The sequence below is a fragment of the Drosophila takahashii genome, chromosome 3L (assembly GCF_030179915.1).
Source record: "Drosophila takahashii strain IR98-3 E-12201 chromosome 3L, DtakHiC1v2, whole genome shotgun sequence".
Taxonomy (NCBI): domain Eukaryota; kingdom Metazoa; phylum Arthropoda; class Insecta; order Diptera; family Drosophilidae; genus Drosophila; species Drosophila takahashii.
In genome coordinates, this window is record NC_091680.1 from 9,879,634 (window position 1) to 9,894,380 (window position 14,747).

A 14,747-nucleotide genomic window follows, 5' to 3' on the forward strand; every position below is an offset into this window, starting at 1 on the left:
AACACCCTCTTCCAAAGCGATTCGTCACTACGTGGACCGCCGTCCACGTAATAATAATTGACCAGCTGGACGGGAAGGAGGGATAAAGCTCTGGTTGAGATAAAGAAACAATGACGCTGGGGGAAAGAGGCGGGAACATCGATAAGGAACTGGGAATAAGTATTTAAGCACGATTTTCAGTTCATTTCAAACATTCTGCGGTCGCGTCGTCGTGTGCTTAAATCGGTTAGAAAACTGCCAACTTCAATTGTTTCCTCAGTGATTTTAAATTACTCAAAGAGGAGGTGTGTGTGTGTCCTCTCAACAAATAGTGACAAATAATAAATATGTCCTGTTGCACAATATACGGACCAAGATATCCTACGTCACTAGAATTAAAGTCAATTAGATTCAATGATTTCTCAAAAGAATAATTTTTTAACATTTTATAGGTATTGGTATTTTTCTGGTATGCGTATGCTGATTTTCCTGCTGCTGCCCTTGGTGGCCATCTCACGAGGAGATGACTACTGCTTCAGTAAGGATACCGCTCCCGTCCAGACCCGCCAGTTCTCCTCGATGACTGCCTACCAGGTCGCAAAGAGTTCGGACATCGAAAAGCAACACGTGGTACCCGGCTGTACAGCCAAGAAAATCTGGATTATGCATAGGCACGGCACACGGCTGCCTGAGAAGGGAGTTATCCAGAATGCAAAGAGGTTGGATGAGGTGAGTCCTTTGGATGGATTTAAATTTTAAGTTAGTGGCTAAAAAATAGGATATTACAAATCAAATTAAATTTAAATCAGATTTTGTAGATGTTTATTTTTTTGGATAAACGTTTATTTTTAAAACCCTACTCTTTTATAAGCTAAATATCTCAAATAGTGCGGAGTTCTTTCTATAAAACTTTTAATGACCGAAAAAAGAAAAAATATTTTCTACTTGTATATTTATTATTTGTAATGCTAGATGTATTATTTTTGTAAATTCTTTTATGTTACTTAATAAATAAGTCATTCTTCCTTTTTTTATTTTTAGCTCCGCGATTACGTAATTAAGAACTATGAAGGGACCAATAAGAAGTTCGGAGCAGGTTCGCTGTGCCAGACAGATTTTGATGCCATCAAGGCTTGGAAGTGGAATAGCAGCATAACAGTGGACCAGGAGGAGTTTCTAACCAGCCAAGGTTACGAGGATCTCAAGGGCACGGCCACGTTGTATAAGCGCTTGTTTCCCACTGTGCTGCCCTCAACTTACAATGATACTTATTACCACGTGGGTTTCATAACACATATCTCGAAGAAATCACATCCTTAATATATATATTTTTTTTTAGTTCCGTCACACTTGTAACGCTTGTATCTGAAGAGTAGAGATGTTTGGAATAGGGGCGCCATCTAAGAGACAAGAATGGAACTATAAGGGGCATAGAAAGACTCGGAGGAGAGCAACAGGGGGAAATGTCATCCTTATTATGGGGCATTGTCTCTCTGGACTAAGGCCTCAGAAGGGTTAGCGCCAAAAGTCTGGCGTCCGTAGCGCTCATTCCCTAAGCACACCTCCTAAAGATCAGTGGTGCTCAGTATAAATTCCTTGGTGCAGCAAAGTTAAATAGTCAGAAGTGTGCGACTACCTTGAAAAGAATTTGTTACCAGCGCAGAGTCCAGGGAGGTAAGCAAGAGTGTAGGTTCTAAAATAAGTTCTCGACCAAAGTTTTCCCATTTAATAGGCTTGGCGCTTATACAAATTATACTGTATCGCTGGAGAAGTCCGACAGCCAAATTGGTGGAAACGGATCCGACAGAGATTTGAAGCCTACGGCAGCAATCAACAAGAGTAGCGTTCGCTAAAGATAATTGTTTTGGGTGTTATTGGCTTTGCGTTTGAAATAGCACAAGTATAAGCAGAAAGCTCAATATAGGGCTTGAGTTCCACTCATAGGCCCAACGTCGAGCCGGGGCATCGAACAGGCAGTCACAGAGCATCCGCGATCGAAAGCGCTCAGTTTTTCTGCGTAGTGTGAGTTTGGCCGAAGCCAAAGAAAATTCAGTTGCCGGCGGAAAAGTGGCTAAAAGGAGAGCATTTTCGAAGTGGGCAATCTTCGCGCGCTGTGCTTAGTTTTCCCGGGAGAGATCGGCCACGGAAGGTCGGTCCAGAAGCGGCAGCAAAAAGAGGAAACGAAAAAAAAGAAATGCGGTTCGATTAAGAGAAAAAAAAGAATAATTTTATTTTTATTAGTGAATAAGTTTTTATGGTGTTAGTTTTTTTTTGTGTGGGCCAGAGCGAGTTCCTATGAAAAGTAAAAGAAAGAAAATAGAAAATTAAAGAGGAATAAGCGTGGCGAAAAGTGGTTCGAAGTGGTAGTCCCAAATTTCTAACCTCTCAAGAAAGAAAGAAAAGAGAGAAAAAAAAAAAATGTCGTGTCCCCCAGAAAAGAGTTACAATTGATTTTTTTTGTGATTTTCCTTTTTTTTTAAGTTTAAATTTCTAGCCACAGGTCATCCAGGAAAGCGCTTTCTTCGGTGGATCTACATTTATGGCGGTGAGTGAAAATTTACCCATATTACATAACACGAATTTGGCAAAGCGGTAAAGAAAGAAAATTACAGAAATAATCGGCTGAGCTTTAAAAAAAAAAGAAAACAATGTTTAAAAGAAAATGCGGGACCTAATCTAAAGTTTGAAATTAAAATTAAAATCTAATCAAAAAAAAAAGGAAAAAGTCGATCGAACCCCTTTTTCTCACTAAATTCACTCAAGTTCGGACATATGTTCGTTTATATGTTTGATGGTATGTGTGCATGTTCGATGGTCTTGCTCAGTCCCATGTTTAAGCTTAAATTAAAGAAACCAATTATATTTGTTTATTCATTTTAATTTCCACAATATTTTATAAGAATTGCCACTTATTTTGATTATATTTATTTATACTTTATTTTCCTTTTTATATATTCTTCTATTTTATTATAATATAGTTTTTTTAACATGTATGTTGTCAGCTTAGGTCAAATTTTATATTTTGTTTAGAGAGTAAATAAATCATTATAATGTTTTAAAAGACCCAGTGTTGACCCTGACTAACATGACCGTCTGAGAACCCCGAACAAGGGGCTACTATGGACAAAATGGACTCAACAACCAGGATTATAGTAGCCGTAGGTTGGGTGGGCAAACCAGGCCTAAAAACATCAAAGGGTTTGGATGTTCGGAGGTGCCACAAAGCCTTGTTTTGCAAATAAATTTCTACCTTTTTTTTCAGCTATCCCTTAAACAGCTTCCTATAGACTATTAATGAGTATGTGATCCTCTAACCAAGATTAGCTTGTCATTTGCACGCAAGTTTTTATGGAAATAATGAGCATAGGCACCTTGGGGGGGCGTGGCAAGAATACCACCCTAATTGCTGGCGAGCGAGAGTCGGAGAATTTTTCATATATTGCGTGCGGCACCCCTCCCAAATCAACATCTCGCCTGAAAAGGAAACATCGTAGGTTACGATTTTCTGAATCCCTCATCATTATTGTTATAAATGGCGCCCAACGTGGGGCCACGTTAAGTAACGTAGCTCACCATCACAATTACTCATTTTAGCCAGAGTTTGCAAAACAGATCTTACTTTGGGGAAAAATCAATTAATTTATTGGTTGATTTAGCCACAAACGGAGTTTGATCTCGTTTTGTAGCTCAAACCACGTTCAACCTCGTTCGAAGTTCGATCAGTCGCATAGGACACGGAGAGACTAAATACTGGGAAGTAGGGTCGTCCGGCCACGGCTTGATCTAAGCTTCAACGAGGGAGAAAAACCCTATTAGCATACCCTCTATCCACATCGAGTCCGAGTGCATACGTTTTATCATCATACGCATAGGAATTGCAGGCATTAATAGTTTAATTACAACCGTATTGCCTGACCACGGATGATGTTAAAACTCAGAGAAATATTCAAATTTATGAAATAAAATAGCAGCGTTAGCTTTCCCAAACAATAAAATCGCTTTGGAAATGCAGCAATTAGTTCATGTTGAAATTTTTGCTGACCACGGAAAAAAATGGGAAACTAAATTGTTTTTATTGCAGTGCACGAAGCTTGGATGATAGGCAAAAGCGGGTGATCGCGAGCGCCTAACCGCTGTCGGCAAGCCACATTTGTTGTTGTTGTGTTTGCTCAAACAACAGGTGTCAGGCGCCACTCACGTGCATTCTTATCTATTCTTTCTATCCTATTCTCTTTTCTTCTTTGCATACAGGTTTTGTCTCAGGGGGTTTAGTTATGCTCAGGGTCAATTATTTTATGATTTATTTGTCGTTTGCGATATTTTCGGTTTTGCCGTACACTTTTGTATTAAATAAATATATCCTTTCATTATAATTTTGGATCAAAATTTTAAATCATACGATCACACCAGTTGGTTCGATTCGAATCTAGGTCAACTCCCGCATTGGTTCGATCAAACCAGTGAGAAAACTAGGTCAGTTTTATATTGGCGTAGGTCAGTTCCGTATCGGTTCGATCAAACCAAAAACGAAAGTAGGCCAATTTCTGTTGGAAGTAAGCGAAACAGCTGATCCATCGAAAGTTCATCGACCTTTTCGGTTGGTTGAATTACAAAAAAAAACATAGCTAATTTCAAATTTAGTAAGAACTTTAAGATTTAATCGTAAATTTATTTAGTTTATTTTTGTTATAAGTCTTAGAATTTTTTTTGTTTCGTTTTTGTGTTCCTCAGGGAGTTTTAAATTTTTGTTATTTTTAGTTTTTTGTCCATTCTAAATTTTTAAAGAAATCCGCCATGTCAGATACCGAGGAGAATGTGGCACAAAAGTGTCCTTTGTGCGAAGCTTCCTTAGATGTTGGAAAGACTTTTAAAACCAAATGCGGTCATGTTTTTCATACGTCCTGCATCGCAGCCTATTCCAAAAAGAAAACAACGTGTCCCACTTGTAACACAGTGTGCTTCGAAAAATCTGGTACTCCATCTCAAAACACTCGGGGAAATAAAGGGCAGATATTAGAAACTACACCCAGTGGTTCATCAGGGGCAGCAGTTTTGGGACTGGCTCAGAAAGAACTGATCCAGAGCACCATTTTAGACGCGGTAAAGTCCATGCAAAATGATTTGATGACCCAATTATCAGAACAGATGACTAGGTTGATTCAAGCCAATGTTCCAACACGACTTCCAGCTGAAGAAGTTGCTAACCCGGGGGCATTACTTGGAAGGGAGTCCCTTGGTCAAAGTCCACTACTCAACATGGATGAACCATCAGGCTCCGGTCGCGAAACACCCGGGAGTAATCATTCAGACCTAAGCCAGAGGCCCGACAAAGTAGGCCATATTTTAAACAGTTGGAAATTGCGGTTTAGTGGAAATCCTGAAGGTCTCAGTGTCGACAATTTTATTTATCGAGTAGAGGCTCTCACCAGACAGACGCTAGAAGGAAATTTTTCGATCCTAAGCAGCAATGCTAGCCTTCTGTTTGAAGGAAAAGCGAGGGAATTTTACTGGAGGTATCATAAAAATACCCACGAACTGCGTTGGGATTATCTTTGCACTGCACTTAGAAGGCAATTCAGAGAGGAACGGACGGACTTAGATATCCGAGAAGCGATTCGAGATAGGAAGCAGCGGGAAAGGGAAGGATTCGATACGTTTTATGATGCAATACAGGAATTAATGGACCACCTGGATATGCCTCTGACCAATATGGAAGTGGTAGAAATTTTAAAAAGAAATCTAAGGCCAGAAATAAGACATGAAATCCTAAACATTCCAGTACAATCAGTAGAAGGATTAAGGGCAATATGCCGACGCAGGGAAAGCTTTTTAGAAGATGTCCGAAAATCCCAGGGATATCAGAAGGTAGTGCCTTTCCGCAAGCAAGTCTCTGAGTTGGTTGAGGGGATGAAAGATGCTGAGGAGTTCTCTGAGGGCGAAGCGAATAACGAAGTCTGTGCGGTGGCGCTCATATGCTGGAATTGTCGCAAGGAAGGCCATCGATACAAGCAATGTCAAATGAAGCGCAAAGTGTTTTGTTTTGGATGTGGCGCTCCAAATAATTACAGCCATACTTGTCCGAATTGTTTAAAAAACGGGAAAGCGAACACTTTCAGCGGTCGACAGCAGTCAAGTGTTCCAAAGGACAAGTCGACAAAGGGGGATCAGAATTAGTATGTCCAGTTCAGACGTTGAAAGACCCAGTGAAAGCATCTGCATCTGATCATGTCAAGGAATGTTGGCCAGATCTTTTGGTTCAACAAGTAGTAGATTTAAGGCCAAATTTGAATGAAAAAGTGGTGTCTAGAAATACTAATAGAATAAGGTCCTATTGGAATAATGTGAAAACGATAAATACTATTAGATTTAAAAACAATGATAATCGTCCGTATGCCGAAGTCATGCTCCTAGATAGGATAGTGGTTGGATTGTTGGATACTGGGGCTGCCATTAACGTGATCGGTGGGAAATTGGCAGAACAACTAATACGAAGTAGAATTCCGTTTAAAAGAGTTGCAACCGTTGCTACCACGGCAGATGGCCAGAAGCAAGATGTAGTAGGAAAACTTCAAACGGCTGTAAAATATAAGGATGAAACCAAGGATCTGGAGTTTCATATTGTACCTTCGTTAAATCAGGATCTATACTTAGGCATTACGTTTTGGGCAGTCTTTAATTTGTTGCCACCTTCCATGCAAGTTTCTGAAATTGTTTCTGATTCACATAACCTGACTGAAGGTCAGCAGCGCAGTCTCAGTGAAGTGATTGGGAAATTTCCTTCGTTTGCCTCTTCGGGATTGGGAAAAACCACTCTTATTTCTCACGAAATCGATGTTGGCGAAGCTAAGCCAATTAAGCAACGCCATTTTCCGGTTTCACCTGCGGTTGAAAAGCTTCTTTATAAAGAGATCGACCGAATGTTGGAAATGGGGGTTATTGAGGAGTCTCAGAGTGCGTGGTCTTCGCCAGTTGTTCTAGTACAAAAACCCGGAAAAGTACGTTTATGTTTGGACAGTCGTAAGGTCAACGCAGCTACCAAAAAGGATGCTTATCCTTTGCCCCAAATCGATGGGATTTTATCCCGACTTCCAAAGGCAATGTACATTTCTAGCCTCGATCTGAAAGATGCCTATTGGCAGATCCCATTAGAACCAAGTTCTCGGGATAAAACAGCATTTACCATTCCAGGAAAGCCCTTGTATCAATATAAGGTGATGCCATTCGGATTGACCAACGCGTCTCAAACAATGACTCGCTTGATGGATAAAGTTATTCCGCCTGATCTCAGGAATGAAGTTTTTGTCTATCTAGACGATCTTTTGGTCGTCTCAGACACATTTGAAACCCACATGAAGGTTCTGAGTGCGGTGGCCGAACAAATTAAAATAGCTGGACTCACACTAAATGTGGAGAAAAGCAAATTCTGTATGCGATCGGTAAAATATCTCGGGCATATCGTAGGAGAAGGGATTATTCGTACCGATCCAGAGAAAATCTCGGCCATGGCAGACTTTCCACTCCCTAAAAATTTGAGATCCCTTCGCAGTTTTCTTGGCATGGTGGGGTGGTATCGCAAATTCATTAACAATTTTGCGTCAGTATCTTCTCCACTTACAGATTTGTTGAAGCCAAGAAAAAAGTTTGAAATGACTCCTGAAGGCGAGAAGGCGTTTGTCCAGCTAAAGGATATGTTATGTTCCGCTCCAGTGCTACGCAGCGCGGATTTTACAAAACCTTTTTACGTGCAATGCGATGCAAGTAAGTCTGGAGTGGGTGGTGTATTAGTACAGAAGACAGATCAGGGTGACGAGTATCCCATTGCGTTCGTATCGAAGAAATTAAACAAGGCTCAAAGGAATTATTCGGTAACCGAACAGGAGTGTCTCGCGGCCATTGTTTGTATCAAGCGTTTTCGGCCATACATAGAAGGTCATGAGTTTACGGTGATTACTGACCATGCTTCACTCAAATGGCTCATGAGTCAGACGGACCTCCACTCTCGCCTAGCTCGTTGGGCATTAAAGTTGCAAGGATTTAATTTCAAGATTGAACATAGAAGTGGAAAAATGAATGTTGTACCGGATGCTTTGTCCAGGGTCAACGAGGCAGAAGTAGCTGCAGTAGAGGCGAGACACGGTCTTTTAATAGATCTTCAAGCACCAGAATTTAAGTCAGCCAAGTATTTGGAAATTGTAGACAAAGTCAAAGCCAATCAGAATCAATTGCCAGATTTAAAAGTCGTTGACGGACTTGTTTATCGGAGATCCGATCACGCAACAGGAGACCAGCTGCATGATATTTTTAATTGGAAGTTATGGGTTCCAGAGGAATTAGTTGCCGAGGTTTTAAAAAAGAATCATGATGAACCTCTTGCTTCTCATGGAGGTGTCCATAAGACTTTGGAAAGGGTTCGCCGATACTATTATTGGCCTGGGTTAGTCAACGACGTGAAGTCGTATACGCAATCTTGTGAAGTTTGTAAATCCACCAAAGCGCCAAACAGAACACAACGACCACCAATGGGTGTGGCGCCTGTATCAGAGCGATTTTTCCAGCGTCTTTATATAGATTTTCTCGGTCCATACCCACGGTCGCGAAGTGGTAATATTGGAATATTTATAGTGTTGGACCATTACTCCAAGTTCGTATTTTTAAAGGCGGTTAAGAAGTTTACGGCAGATGTAGTCATTAAATATCTGCAGCAAGATCTTTTTCACACTTTCGGCGTACCAGAAACCATTGTATCCGATAATGGATCGCAGTTCCGGGCTGAGACTTTTCAGAAATTGCTGAGAGAATATTCTATTTCACACACTTTGACCGCTGCTTATTCGCCCCAGTCAAACGCATCGGAGAGGGTTAATCGGTCGGTCATTGCGGCAATTAGGTCTTATGTTAGACCTGATCAGAAAAATTGGGACGAGCAGCTCAGCAGTATTTGCTGCGCTCTCCGTACAGCAGTCCATTCGGCACTTGGTACCAGCCCTTATTATATGGCATTTGGCCAAAACTTCGTCTCCTCAGGATCATCGTATAAACTGCTAAGAGATTTAGGTATTCTTGAGGACAGGTCATTAGCGTTCTCTAAAGATGACTCATTGGAAATAGTCCGGAAAAAGGCGTGTGAGGTGTTGAGGAAACAGAATGAGAAAAATGAGCGTCAGTATAATTTGCGGTCTAGGGAAATAAGCTATCAAGAAGGGCAGGAAGTATTCTACAAAAATTTTAAGCAAAGTAATTTTGCGGCAGGATATAGTGCCAAATTAGGCCCAGCATTCGTAAAAGCGAGAGTTCGCAAAAGAGTTGGAAACTCATGCTATGAGTTAGAGGACCTGCAGGGCCATCTCCTGGGAAAGTACCATGCTAAAGATATGAGACAGTAAGCAAGGCAGATACAAGCTCTTGGTGTGATCTGTCTTAGGGTGTCAAACCCGAAGCCAGAGTCTTGGTGGGGGGCTTTGTAACGCTTGTATCTGAAGAGTAGAGATGTTTGGAATAGGGGCGCCATCTAAGAGACAAGAATGGAACTATAAGGGGCATAGAAAGACTCGGAGGAGAGCAACAGGGGGAAATGTCATCCTTATTATGGGGCATTGTCTCTCTGGACTAAGGCCTCAGAAGGGTTAGCGCCAAAAGTCTGGCGTCCGTAGCGCTCATTCCCTAAGCACACCTCCTAAAGATCAGTGGTGCTCAGTATAAATTCCTTGGTGCAGCAAAGTTAAATAGTCAGAAGTGTGCGACTACCTTGAAAAGAATTTGTTACCAGCGCAGAGTCCAGGGAGGTAAGCAAGAGTGTAGGTTCTAAAATAAGTTCTCGACCAAAGTTTTCCCATTTAATAGGCTTGGCGCTTATACAAATTATACTGTATCGCTGGAGAAGTCCGACAGCCAAATTGGTGGAAACGGATCCGACAGAGATTTGAAGCCTACGGCAGCAATCAACAAGAGTAGCGTTCGCTAAAGATAATTGTTTTGGGTGTTATTGGCTTTGCGTTTGAAATAGCACAAGTATAAGCAGAAAGCTCAATATAGGGCTTGAGTTCCACTCATAGGCCCAACGTCGAGCCGGGGCATCGAACAGGCAGTCACAGAGCATCCGCGATCGAAAGCGCTCAGTTTTTCTGCGTAGTGTGAGTTTGGCCGAAGCCAAAGAAAATTCAGTTGCCGGCGGAAAAGTGGCTAAAAGGAGAGCATTTTCGAAGTGGGCAATCTTCGCGCGCTGTGCTTAGTTTTCCCGGGAGAGATCGGCCACGGAAGGTCGGTCCAGAAGCGGCAGCAAAAAGAGGAAACGAAAAAAAAGAAATGCGGTTCGATTAAGAGAAAAAAAAGAATAATTTTATTTTTATTAGTGAATAAGTTTTTATGGTGTTAGTTTTTTTTTGTGTGGGCCAGAGCGAGTTCCTATGAAAAGTAAAAGAAAGAAAATAGAAAATTAAAGAGGAATAAGCGTGGCGAAAAGTGGTTCGAAGTGGTAGTCCCAAATTTCTAACCTCTCAAGAAAGAAAGAAAAGAGAGAAAAAAAAAAAATGTCGTGTCCCCCAGAAAAGAGTTACAATTGATTTTTTTTGTGATTTTCCTTTTTTTTTAAGTTTAAATTTCTAGCCACAGGTCATCCAGGAAAGCGCTTTCTTCGGTGGATCTACATTTATGGCGGTGAGTGAAAATTTACCCATATTACATAACACGAATTTGGCAAAGCGGTAAAGAAAGAAAATTACAGAAATAATCGGCTGAGCTTTAAAAAAAAAAGAAAACAATGTTTAAAAGAAAATGCGGGACCTAATCTAAAGTTTGAAATTAAAATTAAAATCTAATCAAAAAAAAAAGGAAAAAGTCGATCGAACCCCTTTTTCTCACTAAATTCACTCAAGTTCGGACATATGTTCGTTTATATGTTTGATGGTATGTGTGCATGTTCGATGGTCTTGCTCAGTCCCATGTTTAAGCTTAAATTAAAGAAACCAATTATATTTGTTTATTCATTTTAATTTCCACAATATTTTATAAGAATTGCCACTTATTTTGATTATATTTATTTATACTTTATTTTCCTTTTTATATATTCTTCTATTTTATTATAATATAGTTTTTTTAACATGTATGTTGTCAGCTTAGGTCAAATTTTATATTTTGTTTAGAGAGTAAATAAATCATTATAATGTTTTAAAAGACCCAGTGTTGACCCTGACTAACATGACCGTCTGAGAACCCCGAACAAGGGGCTACTATGGACAAAATGGACTCAACAACCAGGATTATAGTAGCCGTAGGTTGGGTGGGCAAACCAGGCCTAAAAACATCAAAGGGTTTGGATGTTCGGAGGTGCCACAAAGCCTTGTTTTGCAAATAAATTTCTACCTTTTTTTTCAGCTATCCCTTAAACAGCTTCCTATAGACTATTAATGAGTATGTGATCCTCTAACCAAGATTAGCTTGTCATTTGCACGCAAGTTTTTATGGAAATAATGAGCATAGGCACCTTGGGGGGGCGTGGCAAGAATACCACCCTAATTGCTGGCGAGCGAGAGTCGGAGAATTTTTCATATATTGCGTGCGGCACCCCTCCCAAATCAACATCTCGCCTGAAAAGGAAACATCGTAGGTTACGATTTTCTGAATCCCTCATCATTATTGTTATACACTGGAAGGCAACGCACTAATGCAAGTTTTAAAGCCTTCGTCGAGGGTCTGTTCGGTACCAATAACTCGGCTCTTGCCGCCGAAACTCCGAAGCCCGATATGCTTCTTCGCCCCTTTGAGAAATGCCAAAACTATTTGGACTTTCCCTATAAAAACGAAGGCAGCGAATTCTTCAAGTTCCAACATTCTGAACTGTATAATGACACCCTGGCGAACATTTCAACTCGATTAGGGTAAGTAAATATAATAAAACAATAAAAGTAAATTAAAATAAAAAAAAGTTGTAAAAAAATATAAAATGTAAAAGTTGTTAATTAATAATTATTAATGCTTTTTATATTTGTGTATATATCTTTTAAAACAATTACCACACGTGCAGCTTTGATAACCCCCTGGACGTGACGGACATCAAGTTGATATACGATATGTGCCGCTTCGACCAAGCGTGGAATGTAAGTTATATGTTAGGGAATGAATTTCTTTTTTTAATTCAAATTAAAATGTTACAATTCCAGGTGGAAAGTAAGAGCGCCTGGTGTGGTGCCTTTTTGCCGGAGGATGTAACGGTCTTCGAGTACCTGGATGATCTCAACTACTACTACGGATATGGCTACGGATTCCCGAAATCTGGAAAAGATAAGCTTAACTGCAACCTTGTACAGGACCTACTCAAACGCCTGAACAGCACGGTGTCGCCGCACGTAGTGGCATACTTTGGTCATTCTACGGGACTTCTATACCTGCTCGTTGCGTTGGGCTTTCAAAAGGACAATACCCACCTGACGGCGGATAACTACGGGAATATGACCAACCGACTCTGGAAGAGCAGCCGGATTGATCCGTTTGCCGGTAATTTAATGGCGGTAAAGTACGATTGCCCGAAGGAATCGGATGGCGACAAGGTGGTCTTCTTCCTCAACCAGCAGGCCGTCCAGCTGGACTGGTGTAAGGAGGGCGTTTGCAAGTGGTCCGATGTCCTTGAGAAGTACAAGACTATTTCGGAGGCGAACTGCGATGAGTACTTCTGCCAAAAGAACGATCAGAAGAACAACGATCAGAAGAACAACGATCAAAAGAACAACGATCAAAAGAAAAACGATCAGAAGAACAACGATCAGAAGAACAACGATCAAAAGAACAACGATCAAAAGAAGAACGATGAAAAGGACAACGATAAAAATAAAACCAATCCCAAGGACAACGACCAAAAAACCAACGATCAAAATAAAGACTGTAAATGTAATGTAACCAATCAAAACAACGGTCAAAAGGAGAACGGTGCGTCGTCACAGGGATCCGGACTTTGTGGACTCCTGGCCATGATGCTCACCACCAGTCTGGTCTTTTTCAGGCACTAACTTTCGATAGGAATTGTTCTCAGTTTCTAATGTTTAAAGTGCGAAATGAATAATCAACTATATATTTAGATTATCAGATTTTTAGTTCGTCACGAAACATTCCGCACTCCGCACTCCGCTACAAAAGAAGCTAACGAATTCCTATTTGATGAAACTTTTTTATCAAACAGTAGAAATTTCCAACTATGCGAAAAACTACGAATTTAGTAATTGCTGTCGAAATATCTTGACACAGTTCCTTTCTTTATCGAACAATAAATTGTATTCTGTTAAGTAATTTCAAAATAGTGGACAAGCGGAGCCATTATTACCTAATAAATACAGATTTCACAAAAAAACATTTTCATCTTATATATTAATTTGCACACAGGAACCTTTATATTTTTGAGTGCAATAATTGGAGGGGGTGTTCTTATTTTGGTCTGAAGTCTCCGAGCACTTATAGAATATATATTCTTCTTCCAAACTTTTTGGTAATCTAAGACCTTGACAAAACATATTTCATTTCGAAATTGTTTTCTATTTTGAGCAAGATTTACTTGGATTAATATTTGTAGACCCAAGTTATCAAGGGTAGAAACGATCCGACCCTATAAAGTTTAAATAAATTTTTGATCGGTATCACATGGGCACTTTTTCACCGCGTGTCAGCTATCGAACAAAATGAGTACAAATTCTTAGAGTTTTGATAATGGTTTTTGGTTTGATTAAATTTAAAATATTTTCCTAACGTCTGGATTTATATTATAATCTTAGAAAAAGGTTGGCCCCTTATCAGGCAGTCAGAAAAAAACGCAATGCGATAAAACTGCGAAATCCAACGACTTATTTCGGCATCACATCTGTTTTTTCTTAGATTTTTGACATTAAATTTGATTAGAAAATATATTTAAGTATTTATCAGTTCTTGTTTTTCTAATGTAATGATGATGTAAATGTGTAACGATTTGATCCAGCACTTAAAATACATTCATAGGAAGAGGTTGTATATAATATATTGGTTATATATTTCGGTATCACATCTGGTATTTCTCAGATTTTTGACATTGAATTATATTTGATTAGAAACAAGAAAGGAAGCTACCTTCGGCCAGCCGAAGCTTATATACCCTTGTAGATAAAAGAATACTCACTCGGTGCAGTTCCAGGGATTCCAGATTCAGCGTTTCGATTTATTTCAATTTTGTTTTTAAGTAGTCAAGAATCAAAACGCCTACTTCCTACAAAGTTACAATGAATTTTCTTATATTTGATTGGGAGCCTTAAGATATAGTGGTCCGATCCGGCTGGCTCCGACATATGTACTACCTGCAATAGAAAGAAGACCTTCGGGAAAGTTTCATCGCGATAGCTTTAAAACTGAGAGACTAGTTCGCATAGAAACGGACAGACGGACAGACGGACAGACGGACATGGCTAGATAGACTCGGCTATTGGTGCTGATCAAGAATATATATACTTTATGTGGTCGGAAACGTCTCCTTCACTGCGTTGCAAACATCTGACTGAAATTATAATACCCTCTACAAGGGTATAAATATATTTGAGTAATTGTTCTTGTTTTTGTAATGTAATAATTTCTTCTGGCACTTAAAATACATGTATAGAAACGGGTTCTATTTAATCTATTGGTTAGTAAATCTAAGCCAACAGCGGATAAATTACTAATCTCGTTGTAAGTCGCGGTAATCACAAGTCGATTTTCCCCAGCTTAGAACATTGAAGAAGAAATTCGAAATTAATTACATTTCCTGGGCACAATCAGTGTGG

General features: G+C 39.9%; 1 protein-coding gene across 1 annotated transcript; it reads left to right on the plus strand.

The window, feature by feature from the left end:
* The first annotated feature begins 450 nt into the window (after window positions 1–450).
* Window positions 451–13,087, plus strand: LOC138912862 (multiple inositol polyphosphate phosphatase 1-like). The gene is made up of 6 exons (XM_070214417.1): window positions 451–708; window positions 1,021–1,257; window positions 4,765–5,275; window positions 11,582–11,852; window positions 11,999–12,071; window positions 12,135–13,087. Exons 1-6 carry the CDS (start codon window positions 451–453, stop codon window positions 12,975–12,977), a joined length of 2,193 nt encoding a protein of 730 aa, XP_070070518.1. The 3' UTR covers window positions 12,978–13,087.
* The last annotated feature ends 1,660 nt before the right edge of the window (window positions 13,088–14,747 follow it).